Source organism: Rousettus aegyptiacus, unplaced genomic scaffold, assembly GCF_014176215.1.
Source record: "Rousettus aegyptiacus isolate mRouAeg1 unplaced genomic scaffold, mRouAeg1.p scaffold_m13_p_15, whole genome shotgun sequence".
Classification (NCBI taxonomy): domain Eukaryota; kingdom Metazoa; phylum Chordata; class Mammalia; order Chiroptera; family Pteropodidae; genus Rousettus; species Rousettus aegyptiacus.
The window spans coordinates 25,011,756-25,039,320 of record NW_023416290.1 but is presented as its reverse complement, the minus strand read 5'-3'; the positions used below and the strand labels follow the sequence as shown (position 1 = coordinate 25,039,320).

General features: G+C 36.6%; 1 protein-coding gene across 1 annotated transcript in view; it reads left to right on the top strand.

Moving 5' to 3' along the window:
* The window catches only part of SPIDR (scaffold protein involved in DNA repair), a 379,872-nt gene that overhangs the window by 25,834 nt on the left and 326,473 nt on the right, over positions 1-27,565 (top strand). Inside the window, 2 exon segments of the mRNA XM_036232728.1 lie at positions 21,506-21,661; positions 22,294-22,360. Coding sequence (XP_036088621.1) covers positions 21,506-21,661; positions 22,294-22,360 — 223 coding nt within the window.

Sequence of the window (27,565 nt, the reverse complement as noted above, 5' to 3'; positions counted from 1 at the left end):
GATTGTTTCATTATTTTCTTTCCGTTTGAAGACTTCCTTTAACCAGTCTTTAAAGGAACATCCACTAAACTCCAAATACTTTTAGTTTTATTTTTTTTCTGGAAATGACTATTTCCACCTGATTTCTCAAGAACAGTATTGCTGGATATAAAATTCTGGGGTGCAGTTCTTTTCTTCCAGAACTGAAAAATAATTGCTCCACTTTTTTCTGGCCTGTAAATGAAAATTCTGTCATTATAATTAGTGTCTCCATATAGTTTGTATGTTGTTTATCTTGACTATTTTCCAGACTTTTCTTTGTAGTTTTTAAAAGTTTAATTTTGATGTGTCTTGACATTTATTTCTTTGAATTTATCCTGCTTGAGGTTCTTTTAGCTTCTTAAAATTGTAGGTTTGTATTTTTTGTCAAACATGGGAAATTTTAAATTGATATTTTAAAATACTATTTCAGCTACATTTTTCTGTCTTCACTTTAGGATTCTCATGATCTTTATTTAATCGTTGACATCACTTGATTGTATTTTTTCATCCGTCTTTTGATAGTATTAGTTCTTAGTATGAAGAGTGATTTTCAATTGTATTCTGGACATTTTTTCTATTATTTTAGGTGATGCTGGGTTCTACCTAAGTGTTTTAACAGGATGTTACCCTAAGATTTAACACACATGTCCTCGCTTACCTTTGTGGACTGTGGTTCCGATGATATTGTTACTAAACTCACGTTTGGCAGCTTGCCCCTCATGAGCCAATAATTGAGAGACAGGTGTTGGTGGGAGGAAAGCAGATTCATTCAAGACGGTGGACAGCCATCACAAGGTTAAGTAGATCAAAGGAATTAACAAGGAGTGGGGGGGGGAGTTCCTCTTTTCAGGAATGAGTCAGCATGATGAAGTGTCCTTTGTAGAATGCCATGATAAACATCTTGGAGCTAGTTAAGAGGATGCCTGTTTTGCTTCATCTAGAGAAGGATTTTTTGGTCAGTCTTACTGCACTGAAATGTCTGGGAACCTAGTCAGCTTCTTTTGAAGTCTGTTCCTCGGGTTCTCAAGCAAGCAAACAAGCAAGCTGTCTACAAGTTACACATTAGTTAACAAGGTATTTTTATGAACATAAAAATGAGAATGAGATTGTAAGAACAGAAAATGAAAAAAATGGTTACAATCATAAAACTACAATAACACTACAGCAATCACAGTACAATCCCACTGTCATTTCCTTATTTCCCTTTCTATGGAAGTTTTATTGATCTACCTGTAATGGTCTCTTGGGATAATAGTTTATTATGAAATGTTCAAACTCGCAATGAGACATGGCATTCACATCCCTTAGTTGGAACAAGAGGCCCTAAGTGCATTTGCTTTCTAATTGTTAAGGCCTATCTACATAATTTAGTTATACTTATTATGATTATTTTGAACATTCCATAAGAGATTAATGTTAACACAAATACAGTTAAGTGTAACTTTACAATCGCTTTTAGAATAGCTTTTATTCCCAATGGTATCCAGGAGGATGAATCAGAAAACTAATCTCCCATGTCTTGGAACAAAGCAGTAGGCACACAAAGATGGAAGGGTGAGGGCAAAAAAGCAAGTGCACTATTATATTAAGCAAAGCCTGTTTGAATTGGAGAAAAAAGCTGTATCAAAGAAATAAAGTCTGTATGTGGTTAGTGTGTAGTTTAGTAGTTTAAATGTTAGAACATTGCAATGTTATTTTGATCTGCTTTGCATATCTAGTGGCATATTTTGTGGTCTAATTGATATAACCAGAGAGAACAAAAGGTGGTTCCCTAAGTTGGACTCCTAGGTGTCTCTTTGTTGGGGAGCAGAGTCTCAGGCACACAGGGTCCAAGAAGCTTTCCTTGGCAGGCAGTTGTTAGGGTAGAGGTCTCCTACTGGTACCTCCCTTCTCTCCCTCCCTCCTTATGTTTCTCCCTTGGAGTCTCTAATGGGGAAGATCCGAGTTCATTGTGGTCACATAGGTTTCCTGGCTGGACGTCTTGTTGTAACCGGATCTCTTTAGCAGGTGCCCCTGCTCTTGCATTGTCTCTGAGATGAGGAAAGAGATCTGGAGATCACCTATGCTTGTGCTGCTGCTTGACTGTCTGGATATATCGCTCCTGGGGAGGGGAATCTCAGGCCCAGTGGAGAATGAGAGTGCTTCCCTTGCTCACTTATTATTAGCAGTGCTCCAGATTGCTCTCTCTTTTTGGTGGTATTGGGCTTGTTTGATGTCAGAGAAACTCCTGTTTTACGAAGTGGAGGAATAAACTAGGTTGTGGGTAGGGAAACATCAAGTCTGAGTCTGTTAGGTCTCAAAGATATAAGATACCCTGGTACTTCGTTTTTCCTTCAGTTTTGGACTCTAAAACCAATGCACTGCTTTCTTACAGCCTTCTAGAATTTTCACAGTCTCTTGTGTTATTTTCAGAGATTATAGTGTTTTTTGGTGGGGAGAAACAGAGAAACGAGTCTCTACTGTCTTGTTCAGATTAGAAGTTTGGCAACACTTTTTAAGTCTTTCAGCTGTTTCTTTTGACATTTACTTTATTAAAAAAATTATAAATGTACAATCAGATAATATAAGCATTTTGATGTATTTCCTGCAGTTTGTTTCTATGAATGTTTATATCTATTACAAAACCGATATTTTAAAACTTGATGTCATTAGTATTACATGAATGTTTTTTGAAAATTAATCTGAATAGTGTTTTCCATTCTGATAAAATCAGAACATGCATTTTTATGTATAAATAAGATTTCTATTGGCTTCTCATAAATTCGTAGGTTTTAATTTCCATTCTTATAAAGAGTAGAACATCTGTAGAGCATTAGAAATTGTTATTTTAACCAAACAGAAGTAGCAGAATGCAACATTGTCTTTTAAGCTTACAACTCTGGAAATGTGTGTAATCAGAAGACTTGAATGGGACAGGAAAATATTAAAATAGTTGTGTCAAGTTGGTAGCTTGGTGCCTGGTACATAGTTTGTATTTAGTTCTTGGAATGGATGAATACTGGGAACATGGTGACTCTCTTTTAAAAATTATTATAATGTTTAAGACAGTAAATAGGGAAAACATTTTGCAAAGATTTAAACATACAATTTTTTTAAAAGGCATTTCTAAGAAAACCTGTCCAGTTTATATATCTTTAGATTATATTTCATAATTTTTAAAAGCTCTGATTGAGAAAAACAGTGTATGATATTGTCTATCCAATAGCGAATTTATTTTTAGAAAGAGAAGAAACCTACTTAGTGCCTACTTCTTGCTACAGTTTTACCAAGATTTCAAAAATATTTTCTCTTCGAATATTACCTGTAGAAGTCTTCCTTACTTTGAACCAGTTTGTTGAATTTGATGTTCAGCTCTTTGTCACTTGTACACTTATTTAGTGTAGGTAAATATATCTGTACATCTGTGTGAAGAAATACAGTAACCAGAGGGAAAAGAGTTTTTAGGAAAGGTTAATGAAGAAATCAAATAGCAGTGGTTGGAAGAATAAACGTTTTGTTGACAAATCTCTGTATAAGTGTGCGAGAGAATAAAAGGAGCAGGGGGTAGCTAGTTGGGGTCATGGTAAGAGAGATATTTTAAAAAATATATAATAGACTTGAGCACTGATGACTGATGGATTCAGTGATGGAACAGGTTAAGGTAAGAGATATTGTCTAATGACTGGCATGTTCTTCTGTTGAAGATTTCCTTCTTATAGACTCAAGACACTGGGATGTAAGGCATTAGAAGTTTCTTTCTTGGTCTTTAAAATACTCAACAGAGTAAAAAGTAATATTTTCACTTTCGTACCTAACGGTATGTGTTTAATGCCAATAAGAAATTCTAAGCATACACAGAGAAACTTGTGGTTTTGAATTTGAGCTTGAGAATGCTTTGTGTTTAATTTACCCATACAGGTTGAATTCTAATGCCATATACTTAGTGTTGGTTCTCAAATTTTAGTAGTATAAGAATCACTGGAGATGGTTGTTAAAATGTGGATTCCTAGGCCTCTCCTTCCTCAAGATTCTAATTTGGAGTTTGAGGACCTACATATCTATAAAAGCATACCTAGTGGTTGTGATGTACATAGTCTTTGGGTTGTATATTTTTAAAAATTATGGTAAGTTATACATAATACAGTTTACAATTTTAACCATTTTTAAGTGTACATTAAAATGTGACACTAAGAGCTGAACAGAAGTCTGATAATTAAGGATATACAGAAGAAGCCACACTGAGACTAGTAGGAGGGTCAGGGATGTGGAAAGGGGCTGCTCCCACACCCATGTGTGGTGGTTAAAATTGGGGAGAGATGTTTTGGCTGTGAAGGATCACCCTGAGGAGTGAGCAGTCCTGGCCCCGCGCCAACCTTCCCAGCCCCGTGTTGCAAGGCCAAAAAGACAAGTACTCCTGATTTCTGGCTGTGTAAACCAGCAGAGATTGTGATTGAGTGAGATGGAGGGTGGCTGAAGTCCCAGGCGTTTCTCTTAAGGGGCCTGCACCTGGGCTCACTTCCTGACAGACTCACTTTCTAAACTTCAGCACTTGGGACAGCAGTGCAAAAGTTGTCAGGGACATATGGGGAGGAACTGAATTTTCTGGCATCAGGGTGAGGGATCAGGGATAGCTTTCTCCCAGACAGAAGTGCTGGCAGAGGCCATTGTTTCTTTGTTGAGCCTTTTCCCCACGCAACATGCATACTGAACCTTGCAGACACTGTTTGTCGTGCTCTCCTTGGTAATTCCCTGAGTCCCAGCCCTACCAAACTTTCAGGCGTCCTATACAAATGACCTCTTTGGCTCATGCTACAAACTTTCTTCACAAACCACGAACAAGCAGCATTTGGCTTTGGTGTGCCCTGTACTCCTGCTGAGCATCCTCGAGCTTGGCGTTAGTGGCAGCCAGCCTCGGTTCACAGCTTGGCCTCTCCCAGGTACCTCCAAGCCCACCACAAGGGTCAACCGTCTGCGGATCACTTTGTAGCTCATACCAACTGGTCCCAGGCAGGGGACAGCTAGCAACTGACCTTAGCCTGCAACAGACCCCCACTCCTAAGAGGCTCCAGGTGCAACACACCTGGTATACCACTTCAGATCACACCAGAGTACCACCCAACCACCTCCACAAAAGATATATCCAAAGGGCAGACTGGGCAAGCACCAGAGCCCTGTTAAAGTGAATCTTGCTTCATAGGGTTGGTCCCTGCACAACAACTCCTCCACTGTAGTCACGGCCAGTCTTCACAACCCATCAGCCTGAGGTTCACTCCCTCCCATTGATGTGCAGACAGCAACCAAGGCTCAACTACAACAAAAGCGCACATACCTGCAGCACCTGGCTTAGGTGACAAGGGAGATTGTGCCTCTGGGCCCCACAGGACACCTACTATATAAGGCCATTCTAAGACCAGGAGATGTAACAGCTCTGCGTAATACATAGAAACAAATACAGGGAAGCAGCCAAAATGAGGAGACAAAGAAACATGTTGCAAATGAAAGAACAGAACAAAGCTTCAGAAAAAGAACTAAACAAAGTGGAGACAAACAATCTACCAGATGCAGAGTTCAAGACTCTGGTTATAAAGATGCTCGGTGATCTCACTTAGAACTTTAACAAAGAGATAGGAAACACTAAACTGGAGATAGAAAATACAAGAAGATCCAGAAATAAAGAATACAATAACTGAAATAAAGAATACATTAAAGGGAATCAACAGTGGATTAGATGAAAGAGAAAATCAAATCAGCGATTTGGAAGATAAGGCAGAACACCCAGTTAGAACAGCTCTCCCTCCCCGAAAAAAAAGAAAGAATCCAAAAGAATAAGGATAGTTTAAGAGGCCTCTGCAACATCAAGTGTAACAACATTCACATCAGAGAGGTACCAGAAGGAGAAAGGAATTGAAAACCTATTGCAAGAAATAATGATGGAAAACTTCCCTATCCCAGTGAAGGAAATGGACATACATGCTCAGAAAGTGCAGAGAGAGTCCCAAACAGTATGAACCCATAAGTGGTTTGACTATAATTTGTCTTAAAGTGAATTTTCTTAGATTTTATCCTGCTTAGAATTTTGTGAGCATTGTGGATGTGTAGATTCATGTCTTCCATCAAGTTTGAGAAGTTTTCAGCCATTTCTTCATCACTCTGCCTGCCCCCTTTTCTTTCCTCTGTCTATTGTGTGTATATTGATATTCTTGATGGGATTTTATAGGTCTCTTATATTCTGTTCATTTCTATTCATTCTTTTTCTTTTTTGCTCTCTTTGGCTGGCTAATCTCACAGTTGACTGGATAATCTCAGTTGACCTATATTCAAATTCACCAATTCTTCTTCTTTCAAATTTGCTGTTGAACCTTTCTAGTTAATTTTTTGTTTTAGTTATACTTTTCAACTTCACAATTTCTAGTTGGTTCATTTTTATAGTGTCTATCTTTATTGATATTGTTTATTTCTTACATTGATATTTCAATCAGTGTTTGAACTTCCTACTGTATATTATACTTTGTTTCATTGCATGCCTCTTAATATTTTGTTCAATGAAACCTGGTCATAATTACAATGTGGCTGTTCTGGAAATGAGATTATTCCCTTCCACAGACTTTGTTGTTGCTGCATTTGTGTTGTGTCTTTGTTTAGTGACTTTCCTAAACTGTATTTGGAGGTCTGCATTTTTTTTTGTTTGGGTTACTGCTGAAGTCTATTGTTCTTTAATTTAGTGGTCAGCTAGTGTTTTCAGTTTTCTTATATTAAAAGAAACTGAGAAAAAGAAGGCTCTCCCAGTTTGCAGATTGGCTTTGTGTTGGGGCTCTCCTTCAACATTTAGCTATTTACAATGATGCTTTCACCATTGCTTCTTGCTTGCATGGAGCCTGATAGCCAGAAGTAAAAGCTTAGGGTATTTTCAAGCACATATAAGTCAATGGATATTCAGATATTTTATTCATTGAACATCTTCACCGAATGCTTATTTAGCAGGCACTTGTTTTTAGAATTACCAAATCAATGATGGAAGAGATTGTATTCATTGATTGATTCATTCATTCATTCAGGTGAGGCAACCCTTGGTTGACCTCACAGATTGCAAAGACCTTGTCAGCTTAAACTCCCTTATTTTTTTATTTTTTACGTCACAGTACCTGGTCTTCCTAGGTGGTCTCCCATTCAAGTACTAACTAGGTCCGACCCTGCTTAGCTTCTGAGATTAGACAGGATTGTGCTTGTTCAGGGTGGCGTGGCTGTAGATGGGGAGTGATCTTTAAAAGATGTCCAGTATAACAGCCAGTCATTTGCTCAGGCATTCAGTAATTTGGTCCAGTATACAGTAGATAAGACCTTGTTCTCAAACTTTAAGGTCTCTGTTTATATGGGACTCTTTTTTATTAATTCCACTCTAGCAGAGTAAAATAGCAAAAATGTAGGATTATAATACCATATTCTTTTGTGATAGGATACCAGAGACTCAGTTTGCTTTTTGGCTGATCACTTTTGCCTTATCATTCAAGGATTTAGGGAACTCTTAAAGACAATGGCCTCAAGTCATCTGAGCATTTTAATTGTTTTTCGTTCTTTCTTTAGTGGTCAGAGTGCCAGAACCTGCTTTATGGTATGTGTTGTTGTTGTTTGTGTGTGATTGTATACACTCACATATGCATATTATGAGTTTAATATATTTTTGTTTTTGTTGACCTTACGCAAATAGCCAGATATTTCTCCAGAAAAATGGGTTTATTTGGGAAAAACAAAGAATTGCAATTTGGAACACATATCTAACGGTGGACTATGTACAAGTCTGGGGAAACAAAGAGAGGAATGGTTTTGGACTTGGGAAGAGCTGTGGTAAAGTCCATTGGAGGAAACTGAAAGTGTGAGGTATAGTGATTTTAATTGTTGAATTATGGCAGTCTCCCATAGACTGAGCTGTTACAAGGCAAGGAGGAATCCTGCAGAGGTAGTGAAGTAGTATCACTTCCTGTTGAAGATGCAAGGTACATCTCTTCCTGTTGGGGTCAGTAGTGTGCTTTGAGTGACACGTGTGTGAGAGTTCTGTCCTAGCCTTTTGATTTCATTTTAAATGAGGTTTCTGTTTATTAATTTTTACATGTCCCCCGTTTGATCAAGATCTCTCTCTGAAAGCATCACTGATCAAGAGTCACATTTTCTGGATTCAGTGGCCTTTTGTTCTTTGGTGCCAGGATGAACCTTTCTTGGATGTTGTGTCCTTATCTCAAATTGTCTGGAACAAAACGTCTTATCAGTACTACAACCCATAGGTTGCAAATTCTGAGACTGAATTTGGATAAGAATCCAGAGTTGGTTAATAGTCTAAATGAAGAGGGACCTCTGTGAATTTTAAAACTTCTAACTGACCTCATCTGAACATCTTGGAAAGCTGTCTCATCAAGTGTTGTCTGCTTCAATTTCAGAAAATTTTCACCTGCAGGTCATCAGATGATGTGTAGGTCCAGGTAGGGTTTGGTGGTTTCTTTAGATGAAGCATGTGAATCCAGTAGTCCATTCTCTGGAGTTTGGTGGCACAAGAGTTGGTTAGCAGTACCTAACAGGGGTCCTTACAACAAGGTTGAAGAAGGTATTGGAGGTGTCATTTCCAACTGATGAAATCTCCAGGTTGCAAAGTGTGTTGCTTAAGGTCTTTGTCTCCCTGACGCAAAATAAAGATTGCTTTACTTGAACGTGGTTAATATTGATAAAAACAATTAGATCTTTAAAGTATTGATTTATAATCTACTTTTAGAGCTGCAGATCAAAAAGAAGCAGAGGCCTATGACTATCTCAAAGAGTGAGAGTTGAGTTCCAAAGGGGTGTGTCTGAGATTTAGAAGGACCAAAGGCATTGCTTTAGGCCAACATATTTGGAGGGTCTCTACAAATTTTGCCAAGTGAGCCTTAATAATGCCATCAGTGTGTTCGCCTACACCAAAGAATTGAGGGTGGTAATCATGGTGGAAATATTGTAAAACCTGACAAACAGCACAGGCTTGTCAAAACACCTGACCAGTTACTTGGGTTTCCCAATTACCATGGAATTTGAGAGGTATTTCCCAGGTAGTGATAATCTTTTCCAAAAGGACTTTTCCATAGAATAGTCAGTAGCATGTGTACAAGGGAAAGTCTCAGTCCAGTGAGAAAACATGCAGACCATGACTAAAATATATTCATCAAAATGGGGAAAGCTCTGTGAAGTCCATTTGCCAAACCTCAGATGGTCCATTGGGCAATTTAAAGTGTCTGGGAGTAGTGCAGAAGTCTTCCCTGGGTTGTGTATTGGGCAAGTAGGACAAGTGAGGTAGGCAGTTTTTGCTACCTTATTACTATTTCCTCATCAATATTAATTAATGTTTTTTTGTAGTTGGGTCAGTGGTTTAATACATGTATAGTAATGAGGAATGGAAATTATAGTGTCTCTTGTAGGACTGGATTGTTAATTGGCCACAATTAGAGCTTTATCTTTTTATCAAATCCACAATTGTTGGATTTTTTATCTTGTGGTTTGTTTTGTTTTGTTTTGTTTTGACCCTGAGGCCAGTTGTTGACCTTCTCTAGCCAGTTTTTCAATGTTATTGTTTGGGGAAATACCCCTTTGGTTTATGACAGAGGTTTGACCTCTGTTAGCTCCTCTAAGGCATCATTCCTTGCAGAAGTTTCAGCAAGGTGATTTATCTTGCCTTCCAGAGTATCCAGTTTAGAATGCCCTTAATAATAACTAAAGCAGCAGGTGAAAGTGTACTATACAATTCCTCCCTGCACATACTGGCCATTTAAAATTTTATTTCTGCTGGAAGTTAAGGAATCCATGTTGCTTCCAAAACATTCCAAAATTATGAGCTACTCCGAAAGCACATCTATCAGTGTAAATGCCCTTGGTTAGGGTGCTAGCCCGTGTGAGCCTGTATTATTTGGTTTGCTAGGCTGTAGTAGCCAAAGGCAAAGGTGCCACTCTAGTTACATCTAGGAATGTTAATATTGCATATCCAGCAGTATTTGCCATTGTCACCTTTTAAATAAGAACCATCAGTGAACCATGAGAAGTCAGTATTACTCAAAAGAGTTTCTTGCAGATAATCAGAAAGGTCAGGAGGTGATCCATCATTGTTAAGCAATCATGAGGTGCTTTTTCAGTAATGGAGGAGAGAAGAATAGCAAGATTAAGTTTATTACAATGTGAAAGGTTATGTGAGGAGCAGTTAAAAGGATTTCTTAGGAGGTTAGGTGGCTGACTGCAAAATGTTGAGTGTGATAATTCAGGAGCTCTTCTGTAAAGGGTACAAAGATGGTTAAAGGCTTCTTCAGTTTCCTTAACCAAAAAGGCAGTGGCAGTACTGGCTCTAAGACAAGAAGGATATTTCTGTGCCACAGGGTTCAATTTCTGGCTGTAGTAGACCATGGGTTAATGATGGACCCATGTTTGGGTGAGTATTCCAAGGACATTTCCTTTTCATATGCGAAAAAGGAGATCCATCATTGGGATGCCCAAGGGCAGATGAGTTCATTAAACTCTTCTTTAAAGGCTATGCTGTTCTGTTCTTCCCTTAATGGGTTGGGGTTGTTGTTCTTCAGTGAAATGTGCAAGGTTTGGCTATAAGGGAGAGATTTGGGATCCAATTTTGGCAGTAACCAACTAGCCTGAGGAAATCTTGCAGTTGATGGTTAGTTGTGGGTTTTGGGAAACTTAGGACATCAACAAGCCTTTCTTGGATTTAGGTACAGCCCTTGTTCTGATATCAGATGCCCTGAATATTGAGCAGTTTCTCCTTGGTGACCATATGTCCTTTAAGGACTAAAACTTTAGCAAGTGGATGCTTACTGTGAAGAGACTTGGGAGGGAGAGCAAAGAAGCAATTCTTTCACATATTGCAACAAAGTAGAACCCCTAGGAAACTTTATATCAACCTTCAGAAATTGTGAGAAATAAGGGTTCTCGGTAAAACCCTAAGATATTATTGTCTAGGTGAATCATTTTCCTTCCCAAGTAAAGGCAAAAAATATATATTGACTAGCTCCTTCAGCTGGAATGTTAAAGAATGCACTGCATAAATTAGTTACAGTAAAGAATTTACTTTTAGTGGGGATGGGTGTTAATAGCATATGAGAGTTAGGAACAGAAGTGTTGTGTTTTTTTGGAGATCCTAGACAAACTTACATCATTGACATTGGGTTTTCTCACAGTAAAATAGAAGTATTAAAGGGACTAGCACAAAGGATAATGAGATCCTGAGCCTTGTAATCTTTTGTTAAGGGCTTTATACCTTAAAGGGCTTCTTTACTAGTGGGATATTGATTGCTTCTGGGAGGGGGTTTTGTGAGATCTATTTGAATCTTGATAGGAGGAATCTATTTGAATCTTGATACTGTGGCTTCTGTGAATATCGATTGATGATTTTGCCCTTAAAAAGGATTGTAGCTTATCTACTAAAGACAAACCCCTGCTCCCAAATTCAGCTATAGTGATGTTAGAAATGGAGCAAATAAAAGATGTTAAAGGATGGCTTAGTTCATCTGGTTGGTTAGACTACTGTCAAATTCTAGAATTATTTCCCCCTTTTGGCAAAGGTGTTTCAGCATACTTTTCTAATACAAATAGGGGCAGAGGAATCTAGGAAAAATGCTGAATATCTTTCAAAAAGCCCAAACAAAAAGGGATAGGTACAGAGACAATAATCAGTTGAGGTTTATTAGCTATTCCCACTATTTGAACTATTTTAGTACTACAAGACAGGGGATGTTTTATAACCGTGGGGTTGAGTTCCAGGATTGTGGCTCCAGTGTCAAAAAGGGCTGAGAGATTCATTCCCAATCTGGAAAGTGGTGTCTCTGAGCCAGTTAAAAGGCAGGATTGGAAACAGCCCCTCTATTTCCTTGGAGCCCTGTCTTTGGGAATTAGGAAGACATTGGAAAGCTGTTTAGAAGGCTGAAGATGCCTGAAATGGGTAAGTTTGTGACGCTGTCTTTTCTAGTGTCCTGATTTTTTTTTTTTTTTTGGCAATAAACTAGGAGGTTTTTAATTTCATTTAGGGGCCTTCGTTTTCCCAAACAAGAGCTTTCTTTTGCTGGAGTTGAAAATTAAGAAATTTAGCGATATTTCTTTCAGGTGGCTCATCTAGGGTGTGAGCAAGTTTATTTGTCAAATTGATCAAGTCTAGAGTGGATATGGTCTCCTATTCTATCGTGGTGCTTTTAACTGGTAGAAAATGATCTTAGTTCATCCCATTAATAAACAGAGTTCAAAGCTACTTGAGTAGACTCCACATATGAAGACCAGACTTTGAGAACAATATAAAGTTGAATTTAATAGTCATGAACAGGTTTATCAGACTTTTGTGAGCAAGCCTGAATTTTGTTCCAATCAACAGGCTTTGGAATTATCAGATGCAGTATCTTAGCAATTGCCTGAGCCTGATCGTACAAGCCAGTGGGTTGGTCTCCTGATTGTAATACTAGAGATCTTTTAGGATGTTCCTAGTCAGCAATTTTAATTCAGTGCTGATCTGGCCTTCACCAACAAGCATATGAACTAGCTTATATAAGTTAGAGAAACCAGGTTGATAAGTTTGAATGACTATATTAAATTTCTCAGCAAATCTGCGGGGATCTTCAGTTGCTTTGGGAAAATATTTGACTATGGCTAACAGTTCAGTTTTAGTCCAGGGAATATAAGATCCTTGGGGTTTAGCCTTTCCATACTCAGAAGGCTTAATTTTGAAGGGACAGGTTCTGAGAGATTAAGAGGAGGAAGAAGATAGCACTGGTCAGGCAAATGAGCCAGAGGAGAGGGGCGTGATTATTTTGGAGGGGAGAACCTGAGACAAACAAGCTGGCCTCAGGAGCCATTTTGTCTTTCTTTAATTGTTTGTTTGCCTCAGTTAATTGTAATATTTTACTTTGCAAAGAGACAATTATAGATTCAGTAATGTTTGGAAGCCCCAAAGTAACAATCAACACAGATGTTCCATTCAGTTTTGGCAATTTCAAAGCTTTAGTTGCCAATTTGGTTTTTAAAAAAGTAAGTTTGGGGAATTCAAAAGTTCCCCATAATGGCCATTAGTATTCTAAGTTATGGTCAAGATGGTCCACTTAGTTAGAAATGCATGAAGAGGGACCAGTTTCTAAACAGAAAAGTGGCCACAGTCCCTGAACTGGGAGGTGCCTTCAAAATATTTAGATAACTAGGTTCCAATTTTTCAGATTTCTTTTTTTTCTTTTTTCTTTCGAGCAAAAGCCTGAATAGCCTGAAGGCCAAATACCAGCAAAGTTCCACTAGGAACAGTTTAAAGAAGTTGGACCAAAGGCGGAGTGGTGCAGTTCTAGTGGAACACCTGGTTCTAAAAGGAATCAGATTGAAGACCAGCATATTTCCAGTGAAGCATCCTGATTTCAGAAGAGTTAGGCTGAAGTGCCAACTAAGTACTGGGTGGACAAAACTAAGCCTTAACTAGAAAAGGCTTACATTACATCATGAATAGACCCTGGAGAGCTTCAAAAGGGAAAGAGAGAGGAAGCTTAGATCCAGGAGAAAGACATCTTCAAACTTCAGTGTCAGCTAGGAAACAGAGAGCTCAGTGGGCTCTGTCTGTTTACTCACTAGCCTCAGAGCTGTTGGGGTCTACTTTGGAGCTCCATTGAGCCACCAAATAATGTTGATCTTGAAGAAATAGCCATGTATTTCTCTAGTAAAATGGGAACAACAAAGAATTGCAATTTGGGACACAGGGTTCATTGGCAAATCACTCACAAGTCCAGAACAACAAAGTAGAGGATCACTCTTTTATGGACTTGGGGGAGGGACTGTTTTAAACAAAGAATCCATTGGAAGAAACTGAAAGTTTGAAGTCATGTGCAGCTTAATGACAGGGATGCATTCTAAGAAACGGTCATTAAGCAATCTCATTTTTGTGCAAACATCAGAAAGTGTACTTACATAAACCAGAAGGTATAGCCAAACACACATAGGTGTAGCCTATTCTTAGGCTACAAACCTTACAGCATGTTACTGTACTAAATACTGTAGGCAATTGTACAATGGTAAGTATACTACATTTGTATGACTGGCAGTCCAGTAAGTTTGTTTACCCCAGTATCAGTTATAGACACTTGAATAATGTGTTGCACTACAATGTTCTGATAGCTACAATGTCACTAGGTGATAAGAATTTGTCTGAAAATGCTTTCTAATCCCTGCATTTTTTCCTGGTCTTCGAGATTATTTCTGTTTCCTCTCCTGATAATATCAGCTAGTTCTTGTATTTCTCTTTCATTATTTTTCATTCTTCAGTTTCTCTTTTTCCTTCTGACTTATTTCTAGATTTCTGTCTTTGATATCATTGATCCTTTCCTTCATTTGGTCAGCTCTATTTCCCAAGCTCATTATTTCATTTTTCAACTCTTGCAGTTTTTTTTTTTATCTCCAGAAGTTATTTTCAGTTCTTTTTAGTCTTCTTGCAAAAGAACTCATTCTGCTCTAGTTGTTTTTTCTCATCTAGTTGTTTTTTCAGTTCCTGAAATTGTTGATATAAATTGTTTCGCATCTCATTGAGTTTTTTCAGAAGTACCATCCTGAATTCTCTCATTTAAGTTGCATATTTCTATGTCTGTAATCTTATTCTCTGGAGATTTTTCTCTTTCTTTCTGAGATGCCTCATCTCCTTGGTTGTTCATGGTATTTAATGGACTATTTCTGCACCTGGGCATTAATGGAAGTGTATTCTGCTTCCCCCCTGCTCCCCAAAAAGAAGATTTATTATATAAAAGTCTCTCTTTAGCCTGTTGAAAAGAGAGCATTTTTCTTTCAGTTTCCAATAGATGGGGGTCTAAGTCTCTTGGATTCCTGCTTATGTAAAACCTTAATAATGGTTTTTTTTTCCCTAATAGATATTTAATCATGCTCACTACCGTCAGTCTCAGTCCCTGTCAGTGTTAATGACAGTCTTGGTAGCATTTGTTCAGATTTTCCTGGGGCTTTGTGGTGTTTGGTCTTGGAGGGTATAGGGGGAGTGCCCATCTGGGTTGGGGGATGAGGGCTGCGGCTCAGCCTCAGTTTTGCAACCATGGCTGGTAAAAATCAATTGTTGTTTCTCTACCGTCCTCACCTGCTTTCTGCCCTGATACCAGGCACTGCCACTGGCTGCATGGAGCTCACAGGTCTCCCAGGCAGGGGTGTTCAGGGACTCACTACACCTCCCCTTCCCCCTCTCCCTCCTCCTATAGGGAGCTCTGGTGGCTGTGAGAGGCAACTTCTTTATTTCTCCCAGTCCTCTAGCTGACACTCAGGGTTCTGGCCTGTGGTAGCTCTTATGTGCAGATCCCATACTCAGACGTTCTAGTGTGCAGTTTGGATGTTTTTCGTTGAGTTTTAGATGTTCAGTTTATTGTTTCAACGGGAGAGATCTGGGCATGTTTCTCCAAACTGGAATAAAACATTATAGCATACTCAGTGTGTGACAGCTAAATCATTGTGCTTCTTTTTATTGGAGCCAGTTATAATTCAGTAGTGTGCGATTACAGAATTATTTTTGAGGTAATTGCAATTAGGCAAAAGACTTGATTGAAAGACTGCTTAACACCTTTTAAACTGATTGCTTTTAAATTAAAATCTGTTGTATTTTATTCAGACTTCTTCTGCAAGGTAGGAGGATTAGTATTGAACTATAGGATCGAGATTCAATTAGAGGACTTTGAAGGGATCTTGATGATATTCTCCTACCTTTCTATGAGACTATATTTATCACAATTTGAGTTTATAGGTTGTTGCACCTCAACTTCTTAACAGTGGTGAAGCAGGAAAGGGAAAGAGCCTAAGTGAATTCATTGTTTGCTTTTGAGTAGGGAGTGATTAATCAAATAAAACGGGCACAGTTTTATATTATTAATCATTCCTTACTCAAATATTAGCAGTTGTTGTTATTTTTGTCTTTTAAATCCTTGGATTAAGAGTGATATCAAGTAAAGATTGGGCAGGGTGGTTATAGCCAACCTGGAATAGAAAATTGATTTCTAGCACAGGATTTTTCCATTTCAGGAAAAAAAAAAGTTTCAGATTCTGATCTGAAATACAGGGCTAATGGAAAATAATTCTGCCTTTTTTTTTTTAAATGTTGAAAACAAAACATATTTTCAAAATTATTACAAGGAGTTCTGTTGTTGAAAAGAATGAAACAAGAGAGCTAATTGCCAGAAATAGGATTGTAGCATCTTAGAATAGCTGTAGTAAATTAATTTGGATTGTTTTAATGGCTTAGGTGCTTGAAAATATGAAAACCATTATTTTACTGCAAGTTTAAGCATAATTGCATATTTTAGGCATTTTCTACTTAGACCATAGTAGCCTTCAATTTGAAAGTATATGATGATTATACAAAATATGGCAACCAATTGTTACCTTTTCTGATGACAGAAGTCAGTTTAAACTGCTGCGTGATCAAGGCCTTTGACTGAACATTTAAAACATCGGAGTGATTATAGGCTTTCCTGAAACTCTTCCATGAATTGAAAAGATAACATGGACTTCCTTAAATGGAGCAAATGACGGCCTCTAAACTTATTTAGCATATGTTGAAGTTATTTACTTAGCAATTAATAGATAAACCAGCAAGATCTGGAAGCTTGTACTTTTAGAACTTGCCACATGTAGAAAATAAGTTATAAATGAAGTCCTGGTTTTGGAGGGATAGAAGTCATAAACACACAAATATATCATTCTGTATGGTAACAGTAGAAGTAACATTGTAAGGTAGTATGTGACTAATTTCCAAAAGAATGGTTCAGGGAGCATAACTAATGACTATTAATAGTACAGAAGGGTTCATGAAGAAGGTAATCCTTGAGGTGAATCCTGAGGGGTTCATTGGGTCATATTGAAGAGAGTCAAAAGTCAGCCTGGCAGAAAATAAGATAGGAACAAAGTAGTCATGAACCTTACAGGCAGTTTTCAGAAATTTCATTATGCCATGTGAAAATTTAATTTATTTATATTCTTCCTTAGATTTGTTCTAATACCCTTTGTTTTTTATTTGTTCACTCTACTATGCCCACATGAGAAAGGTGGGGCTTTCTTAATTGGCATGGGAGACCTACAGTTGCCTGACTAGCCTCAGAGAAAGCTGAGAAGGCAAGTGGAGTTAGTTACGAGGGGCTACATACAGTTCATGGAATAGTGACTTTGACTCTGAAATAAACTTGCCTTTTCTGCTTAGTTTTTCATTTAATTCCCTTCTGTTTCTTAAACTCTGAGAAGACAGAATTTTAATCAGTAAGATTTTTTTCTTTTCATATTTGAGATAATTAAAATAGGTCATTAGATTAAAACAATATTTTTATAAATCACAGACATCTTTATAAAGATGTCTAAGTTTAAAGCACACTCCCATTTTAACTCTCCTGAATATTAATTAGTTCTTCTTCTACATCCAAAATTGTGGTCAATGGTATCATTGTTACATACTATTGTTATTAGTACCAATTTAATCTTGATGATGGTCTTGAGGTAAGTATATTTATAACACACTCTTTCAGGTGAGTATATTTATTACCCATTTTATAGATGCAGAAACTGGATGTTGAGAAGGGAAATAACTTGGCCAGCTGTGCTTTGACCAGGTCAGCATGGCAACACAGTCCGAAGATGTGGTCTGACAGGATATTGTGCTGCTTTGTGAAATTTCCTGGATGTGTCCATGCTCTTGGAGGGTAATAAATCAGAGTATCTGGAAGTAGGACTATCCTGAAAAATCCAAAATCTATGGTAGCCATTGCCAAAATATATTTCTCTTTTTGTACGGGTCAGAATCACCTTTCTCCAAGAAACATTCTCTCATTAATATTTATTTTTGAGCCCATTAGCCCAATCTTGGCTCACTTCTTTCTTTAATATGTATCTTTAGAATCTAAGGTCACTGAAGATGGAAACTGTCTTTAGCTGTATACCTTTAGAGTGTTCAGTAAATCACTCATTTGGAACAGATATTTGCTGAGTGCTGTAGTTCTACTCTTTCAGTAGCTGATGACTGAAGCCTAACTTAAATTGGACAGAGGCACAGAGGATTGATGGGTAGGCAAGCAGCTCACAGCAGCTGAGCACCTCGGCTGCTCAGAGACCTGGGGTCACATCCTTGACAAAGTTGGGAAGAACAGAATCTTCTCTAGTAGCTCCAGTTAGAAAACTCCTGGAGAAGGCCTCTGACTGGCTCAGCATGTCATCCTTGGACCATTTGCTGTGGCCAGGCTGATGTCCTGTGATTGACTTTAGCCAGGTTGGGTGCCTAAAGCAGTGGTAGTGGTGGGGAGGTGTTTTGTCACTAGAAAAAGAAAGATAAAGTGGTGAGAAGGCTGGGTAGTCAGTGAAGCTTCATTTGTCCTTTAGACACGTTCTCATTACTCCTTAAGCACTCTCTTACTCTCTGGTTTAGGATATTTCAGGTTCACCTCCTATGTCTCTACCCCATCTCTGGTGTCACACATTTCTTTAAAGAGCTGACCTGGGCTGATTTAATGCATGGCAGAGGTACTCTGGGGTTAAAAAATATATATATATGCTTTAAGTCAACCAAATTATGTTTTCCACTTTCTTTACTTATCTGTATAACTTAGTGAACTTCTTCAGAGTTGTCAGGGGAAACTGCACAGTAATGGAGGGTAAACAACCTCTTAAGGATAGATGCCTCACAGTTCTGCTCCTACCATAGGGATTTCTATGTAAGGAGGAGCATGCGTAGAGCTGTTACATGTTAAAATACCACCTATGTTATGGATGAATTTGTTTATATGAATTTGTTCTTTTCTTAGTTAAGGAAGTTTTAATGGTATGTGTTAATTTGTCTTATTTTTTCTTAACTACAGTGGTATTGATGAGGGTTTTTATTTCTGATTTGGTGATCAACTCATAGTAGTTGACCTTAATTTGATTCCAAATATAAATTAAAATAGTCCTTAGAATGCAAATTTAAAAACTTGTTAAATGAATATATGTCTGTAGTAGACATTTGTGAAAAACCAAAACAACAAAGCTTGGAGAAAATAAGTCAGTGTTAATCACTTTGGAAGGATATAAACTCCTTGACTCACATTTTCTTCCTTTGAGTATATTAAACACATTATTCTGTTTCCTTCTGATGTACAGCATTGCTGTCTACATTTGATGATAATGTAATTTTTATTACTTGTCAGTCATTTGTGTTTTATTCCTTGAGGTTCAAGAATAGTTTTTAAAACTCTATTTACTAAGATATATCTTGTTTTAATTGCTTCTGGGTTGATATCCTCAGATATATGGTGTACTCCAATATGTAGTTTCTTTCTCTCTCTCTCTCTCTTTTTTTTTTTGAATTTTAGGAAAGTCTTTAGAATTGTAGCTTTTAGTATGTGTTCTGTCCCATTGCTTTGGTTTTCTTCTTCAGGGATTCCTATTTGTATGTTGGATCCTTAGACTTGATGGCTGTACTTCTCTTGAATTCATTTACTTTTTCTTCATGAGAGATAGACTTTAAAATTTTTTCTCATTACCTTCTGTTTTTCTTAAGATATTACCTGTGATATCTACTTTTCCTTGGGTTCCTTGTTAGTCATTTGGAGTATTGAATAAGATAGTAGGGTTAAAATCTTGATCCAGCTCTACCACTAATTAGTAAGTAACATGAAGAAGCCTCAACAAGTTTCTAAATATCAAGGTATCTCAGCTTTCATTAATTTTTATTCTGTTTTAGGATTGCTTGAAGCGATTCATAAAAACACATATTCTATCCAACATATATTCTATCCAAACACATGAAATCATTGTTAGTTAATTACAAATATTCAAAGATAAGCACTAAGCCAAAAAGCAAATTCAATACACTCTAACATGCAAATTGCACTTAGTGTAATGGAAGTATGAGGTGATTTTTTTTTTTATTTTACTTCTTAAATTTTGTCATTTCGTTTCTGAGTTTTGTTCATCTGAATGCCTTGTCTTATTTCAAAATACAGTAAGTCCTCTTTACATCATCAATAGGTTCTTAAAAACTGCAACTTGAAGCAAAATGATATATAGTGAAACCAGTTTTACCATAGGTTAACAAGAGTAATATATTTCTGGTCACAAAGACATCACCAAACTTCTAAATAAAGACCCAAAACACCTCTAACATTGAAATAAATATGAGCTAAACATATATTTAAGAAAGGTGAATAAAAACAAGCAAGGTGATGATGTTTCAACTTGCTTATTCCATTTCAGGATTGTGGGTGGCCAGACTCTATCCCTGAAGCTCAGGGCACCAAGCAGGAACCTACCTGGACAAGACAACCTTCCATTGCAGAATGAACTCACACATACTCACACCGACCCATGCTGTGACAATTGACACGCCAGTCACCTCACATACACAATCTTTGGGATGTGTCAGGAAACTTGAATACCACAAAAAAAACTCATGCAGACATAGGGAGAACATGCACTGGAGGCCCTGGCAGAAATCAATTTCTATTTTCTCATCAACATTATGATGAAATGACGTTGAACCAAATGACATTATTCAAAGACTGTAGTAGGTTACAGTTTTTTCTATTTTATGAGCATGTCTTTGGTGTGCTTTGTGTGTTGGGATGTTATTCTGCCTTTTTTTTTTTCTAATAATAACTTTGTATAGATTTAGCTTTGATCTCTTCTGTTGCTTATTTTTATGTTACAGTTTTTCTGAATTTTTAGGAGGCATGATTTAAGGTAGCTTTTATAATTTCTGTTGTTTCCTTGTAGTTTGCAAAAATATGGCCATTTGTTTATTGGTTATTTAGATATTTCATGACTATTTTCCCCTCCACCATTTCATTTGGACTTTTCTTTGTTTCGTCTCTTTCATCCCCCGACATGGAGAAGATTCCACTGCCTGTATAGACTCGCTTCAGTGTTAGGCTGTGTCTGGAAAGGTAGTTCTGGCTGGCTGAGTTTTGAGTATTGTAGACTGCCTCCACTTATTTTGATTTTGGGTGGAGCCCATGCCATCACCCTATTTTATTTTATTTTTTATTTTTTTTTTTAGTTTTTTATTTTTTGTATTTTATTTAAACATTTATTTATTTATTTATTTATTTTAATATTTTATTTCTTCCCCTCCCCTCTGGTAACCACTTACTATCACCCCATTTTAGATAATCATTCTCAGATCATCTGCTCCACTTCCTAGTGAACACTAGATATCTATGTGCTCAGGGCCTCCTTTACTTCTCTCATTTTCTTGCTGTTGAGATACTATACCATGCATGAGTTTGTAGGGTTGATTGTTTATCCTCACTCATTTGTAAGTTGGACTTCCTTGACTAGTTGTAAGTGTTATCTATACACTTTTGGTTGGTTTTGCTGTCTCATTGCTCTTCCTTTACCTGGGGATTCAGAAACAATAAAAAACTATGCCTTCACTCTTGCCATTCCTGAGTTTCCGTGTTGTTGTGAACTTAGCACATATTTAATGAAGTTTATTTTATTTATTTATTTTTTTCTTTGAAAATGGTCTCTACAGAAAAAAAGAGATTGGGATATAGGATACCCATCCTTTCCAGGAGAGGATCCACTGCAGTTCAAAAGAGCACATCTCAGGACAGTGGGGACAGCTGCTTCCCTCTCTGAAGCATGGCTCAGGTGTGAAGAAGGATTTCAGGATACTTCAGGGACTCTGGTAAAGAAATTATAAAATTATTTTCCTTGAATGCCAAAGGATAAATGATAGGTTACTGGGAATTTAGACCACTGTAATTCTATTTCTTTAGAATGTCCTTCAGTATACAAAGAAAGTTGGTCCTTTTTTTCCTCATCTTTGAATTTCTTTAATAATCGTGGCAAGTTAGTATTCACCTCTTTATGCCATGCAGAACCTTTATACTTCTTTGTTTGTAAATGAAGCATATATACTGAGAATGTTCTCTGAATAACATTCTGAGAAGAATGTCGAGCATCATATTCTGTACAAGAAGTGTATTTATGAAATGTTTATATATTCAGAATCTTTTGGCAGTGAGATATTCTGCTAAATTTTTGTATGTGTGGAAATTTTGAAATTCAATATAGAGGAATACTATTATAAACTAAATGTTAGACAGCTTTCTTTTTAGATTCAAGAACAATATAAAAATACATTTATAAGTATATGAGGAGTATGTATTTGGGGAATAATTATGGATGAATATAAATAAAGGAAAACAGGAATATGTTAAAAAGGTTGTAGTTTAAGGTTTTGAATATTTAATAAGATTGTTGATATCGAGTCCTTGTCACATAAATTACTACATTAATTTTATTATCTGTCTACAGTCTTTAACAGCTGAAAAGAAGACTATTACAGAAAAGCACCTTAAATTAATCGCTAGACCCAAGAAAGGTAATATTTTGTTGATTTCTTGACAGAAAAGGTATGAGGCTAATATGTTCTTTTTGATTTATTTGCTTTTAAAAAAAATTACATAGTTTGGATAGACTATATATTCATGATTAAAAACCAACAAAACAATGTAAAAAGGTATTTTTTGAGAAATTTGTTACTCATCTTTGTCACCATCTACCCCATTTTTCCCACTTCCTATAGGAATTATTAGATTTTTTGTGTGTGTCCTTCCTGAGTTCACTATTATCAACAGAGTCAATTAGGTTACCTCAGGCTCAAAGAGTTTTTAAAAAATCGGATTTGTTTTGAAACAGTAACAATTTGACTTCTTCATTCCAGTTTAGATGCCTTTTATTTCTTTCTCTTGCCTGATTGCTCTAGTTAGGACTTCCATGATTCTCTGCATAGAAAACCCTAAAGACTTGGTCAAAAAACTATTAGAAACAATAAACAAAAACAGTAAAGTTTCAGGGTACAAAATCAATATACAAAAATCTATTGCATTCCTATATGCTAACAATGAAATTTCACATTTAAAAATTAAAAAAGTAATTTCTTTTGCATTTGCAACAAAAAGAATAAAGTACTTAGGAATAAACTTAACAAAGCTTGTGAAGGACCTATACAATTAAAACTATAGGACATTATTCAAAGAAATTGAAGAAGACATAAAGGAATGGAAAGATATTCCATGTTCATGGATTGAAAGAATCAACATAGTTAAATGGCCATATTACCTAACCCCATCAAAATCCCAATGACATTTTTTAAAGAAATAGAACCAAAAAATCATCAGATTTGTATGGAATCACAAAAGACCCTGAATAGCCAAAGCAATCCTGAGAAAAAAGAACAAAGCTGAAATATCACTTTGCCTTACTCCGAATTATACTACAAAGCTACAATAATTAAAACAGCACAGCATCGGCAGAAAAACAGACACACAGACCAATGGAACAGAATTGAGAGCCCAGAAATGAACCCACATATAAATGGGCAAGTAATTATCAACAAAGGAGCTAAAAATATACGATGGTGAAAAGAAAGACTCTTCAATAAATAGTGCTGGGAAAATTGGAAAGCCACATGCAAAAGAATAAAACTAGACTGCTATGTGTCATCATACACCAGAATTAACTCAAAATGGATCAAAGACCTAAATATAAGACCTGAAACAATAAATTGCATAAAAGGAAACGTAGGCACTAAATTCATGGACCTTGGATTTAGAGAGATTTTTATGAATTTGACCTCAAAGTCAAGGGAAATAAACCAAAAATAAATGAATGAGACTAAATCAAACGAAAAATCTTCTGCACAGCAAAAGAAGCAACCAATAAAGCAAAAAGCAGCTAACCGAATGGGAAAAGATATTTGCAACAACACCTTCAATGAAGGGCTAATATCTAAAACATACAAAGAACTTATACAACTAAATAACAAAAAACAATCCAGTTAAAAAGTGGGCAGTGGACCTGAACAGACACTTCTCCCAAGAAGACATACAAATAGCCAGTAGGCATATGAAAAGATTCTCAACTTCACTAGCTATTAGGGAAATGCAAATCAAAACCACAGTGAGATACTACCTCACACCTGTTAGAATGGCTGTCATAACAAGTGCTGGAGAGATTGTGGAGGACAAGGAACCCTCATACAGTGCTGGTGGGAATGTAAATTGGTATAGCCACTATGGAAAACAGTATGGAGGTTCCTCAAAAAGTTAAAAATAGAATCCCTGTATGACCCAGCAATCCCTCTTCTGGGTATTTACTCAAAAAATCTGAAAATATCCATGAAGATATATGTACCCCCATGTTTATAGCAGCATTATTCATGGTGGCCAAGACATGGAAACAACTAAAGTGCCCTTAGATAGATGATTAGATAAAGATGTGGCATGTACAACTAATATACAATGGAATATTACTCAGCGACAAGAAAAGATGAAACACTGCCACTTGGAACAACATAGATGGAACTGGAGATTATCATGCTAAGCTAAGTAAGTCAGTCAGGAAAAGTTAAACATATAATTTCATTTATATGTGGGATATAAAACTGAAAGCAATGAAAAATCAAGACAAACAAAAAGACACGGAAAACAGCTTAGTGGTTACCAGAGGGAAGGCAGGGGAGGTATATAGGATAAAGGGGGTCAAATATATGGTGATGGAAGGAAATTTAACTTTGGGTGGTGAACACACCAATATACATATGATGTATTATTGAGCTGTACACTCGAAACCTAAATAATTTCTTTAATCAATGTCACCTCTCAAATTTAATTTAAAAAATCTAATTTGGGAAATAAAGTTATGACCTATGATATAAGGACTGAATTACTTCAGAGAATGAAATTTTTACTTGATGGCTTAGTTAGGGAAGGCTTCAATTACAAATAGTAGGAAACTATATTAGAGTGTTTGAAGAAAAGGGGTTGAATGTATCTCCTGCAACAAGAAATCCATGAGGCCAGGCTTTTTCTGAGTTCTGCAGTTTTAGTGTGGGGTTTGTTCTTGTGAGTCTGAAGTGAAAGCTGAATTTTCCAGTCCTGGTTCTTGGGAAGAATGTAGGATGTGAGGATTTTCTCGAAGTGAACTTTTCCTTTGGGAAGGAATTCCTTCTACAGGCCCTTTGTTTCTGGCCAGAACCTGTTACATAGCATCACCTCCACTAAAGAGGCTTCAGTGAAATTAAGGAATTTTAAAAGATGTATGTTGCTGCTCAGATAAAATTGGGGGTTTGTTAGTAAGTAAGAAGAGGGATTGAGTAGGCCATTGACTCTGCTGCCACACTCAGTTATCCTGCGGGTAGGTCGGAAGGGTGGGGACTTGAGACTTTAGGGATCTCATTTGTCCCATGGTGTCTTGACCGTATCCTAACTGTGTGATCTTGGAAAAGCAAGCTAAATATGCCAAGCCTCAGTTTTTCATCTGGAAAATGGGCATAAGAATGTGTGCTTCATTGGATTATTGTGAGCTAAAAACAGTAATAAAAATGCCTAGTTCAAAGTCTTTTACACTAAACCGATAGCAGCAATTGCTATTTTGTCTGATGGCAAAAAAACTATATGAAAGCCTGGTCAAAATTGTGCAGAGTGGGAAAACTTTCTGTGAATAAGAGATTAAACACTTTAAGTTATATTATTATTTCACTAACATTTTTATGCAAATGAAAGTAAAATTTCCCAGATTTTAAAAAATTCATAAAACACTATATTATAAAATAATCTGGCACACATCTTTTTGTAATGCCATAATCTAATGAAGCTGCAGAATTTAACTTTTCTTGTTAATAATACCAAATGCTGTCATTTTCAAAGATCAACTTAATTCTGATTTCTAAACAATCATGATGTATTATAAGGAGAAAAAAAATTTTTGTGTGTTTGTCGGTATTTTATAGATGTGGCTTATATCTTTCTCTGGATATTTTAAGTATAGTAAAATGCAACTTGGGGAGAAAAAAAATACTAAATAAGCTCTACCTTTTATTTAATGACAAAAGGATATTTTGGAATGATTTCTCCATGCCAATATGTTTTTTACCTATTTTGCTGTACTTTCTATTCTGTAGAATGATCAATACATTCTGAAAGGATGAAGAAATTCTATCAGTGAATAATTATTTACAGCAAAAGCTGCTTGAGACAAGAAGATATTGTTAATAATTTAACAAAAGCTTACAAATAGAAATTGTAGAGAAAGAAATTCAAGGCATTTTTTAGAGCTGGTTCATTTTAAAATAGTAGCTTCTAAAGAATTAAAGACAGGCTGTTAACAGAAATTTTAGGGTGTGGAAGCAATATTTTTCTCGGAGCTGGTAAGCAGAAGTGAGGAAACATACTTTTACAAAGTGTGCACAAAAGATGGAGACATGTCTCTGTGTCTCGATTTCCTCATTTTTAAGGCACTGGGGACTAGAGAAGATTGAAAAGGGAAGGAAATAGAGATGCAAAGAGATGAGAGAAGAGAGCATATGAATGTAAGCAAAGGGTCTTGCCAGAAGAAGGTTCAAGGGAGATGAAAGAAGATAAAAACTTTAAATTAAAAGAGGCTGCAACCTTTGTAGATAGTGATTTTCTTTAAAAGAACTTTTAAAAATGGAAATGTGTTAATTTCTTTTCCTGAAATACCCTATAATTTTTTTTCTTTCAAAATCTGTTTTTATTGAGGTCCGAAATCTCCTCCTTAAGAGGCATTACTAAATTTTAAAAATTATATATTGAACTGGTATTCTTCCTGTTGGACCATGGGTATCTAAAGGGCAGAATCTCCTCTGTTGCTCATCTTTATATCCTAGGTGTATTTGTTTGCTAGAGCTGCCATAATAATGTACCACAAAATGGGTGGTTTGAACAATAATTTCTCAATTCTGGAGGCTAGAAGTACAAAATGAAGGTATTGGCAGGGTTGGTTACTTTTAGGATCTGCTCCAGGCTTCTTTCTTTGGCTTGTAGATGGTTGTCTTATCCATGTGTCCCTTCATGTCTTCATCCCTCTCTGAATGTCTGTTTCTGTGTTCAAATTTCTCCTTTTTGTAAGGATACCTGTCATATCCAGTTAGGGCCCACCCTAAAGATTTCAATTTAACTAGATTAACTTATTTAGAGAGTAAAGACTCTCCAAATAAGGTCACATTCTAAGATACTGGAGGTTAGAACTTTAACATATGAATGAATTTTGGGGAAACATCGTGCAACCCATGACACCAGGTACTAAAACAATGTTTGGCAGACAGTGGGTACCCAGATATGTTTACAATGCCTGGTATCTATTCTTATAGTCTGGCTGATATCCTTCCTAGACTTTTACTGGAATGGGACTTGATTTCAGGAGTATCCTGTTTCAGCAAATAAAATGATTTACTGACTAATAAATACTTGGTTGTGGTTTTACCTATATAAATTATGTAGTTAAGTGCCTACAATTTATAGGCTTATGAATTTCATGAATTTATTATATAATTATGAGAATAATGGTAACTTTACTTCCTGTCTTAGTCTATTCAGGGCTGTTAACAAAAATAACATAGACTGATTTATAACAGCAGAAATTAATTTCTCATAGTTTTAGAATCTGGAAGTCCGGTACATTTGGTGTCTGGCAAGGACTTTCTTCCTGGTTCATATGCAACATCTTCTTACATGGCGGAAAGGGCCAGGGATCTACAGGAGTTTCTTTTATAGAGCAGTAATTG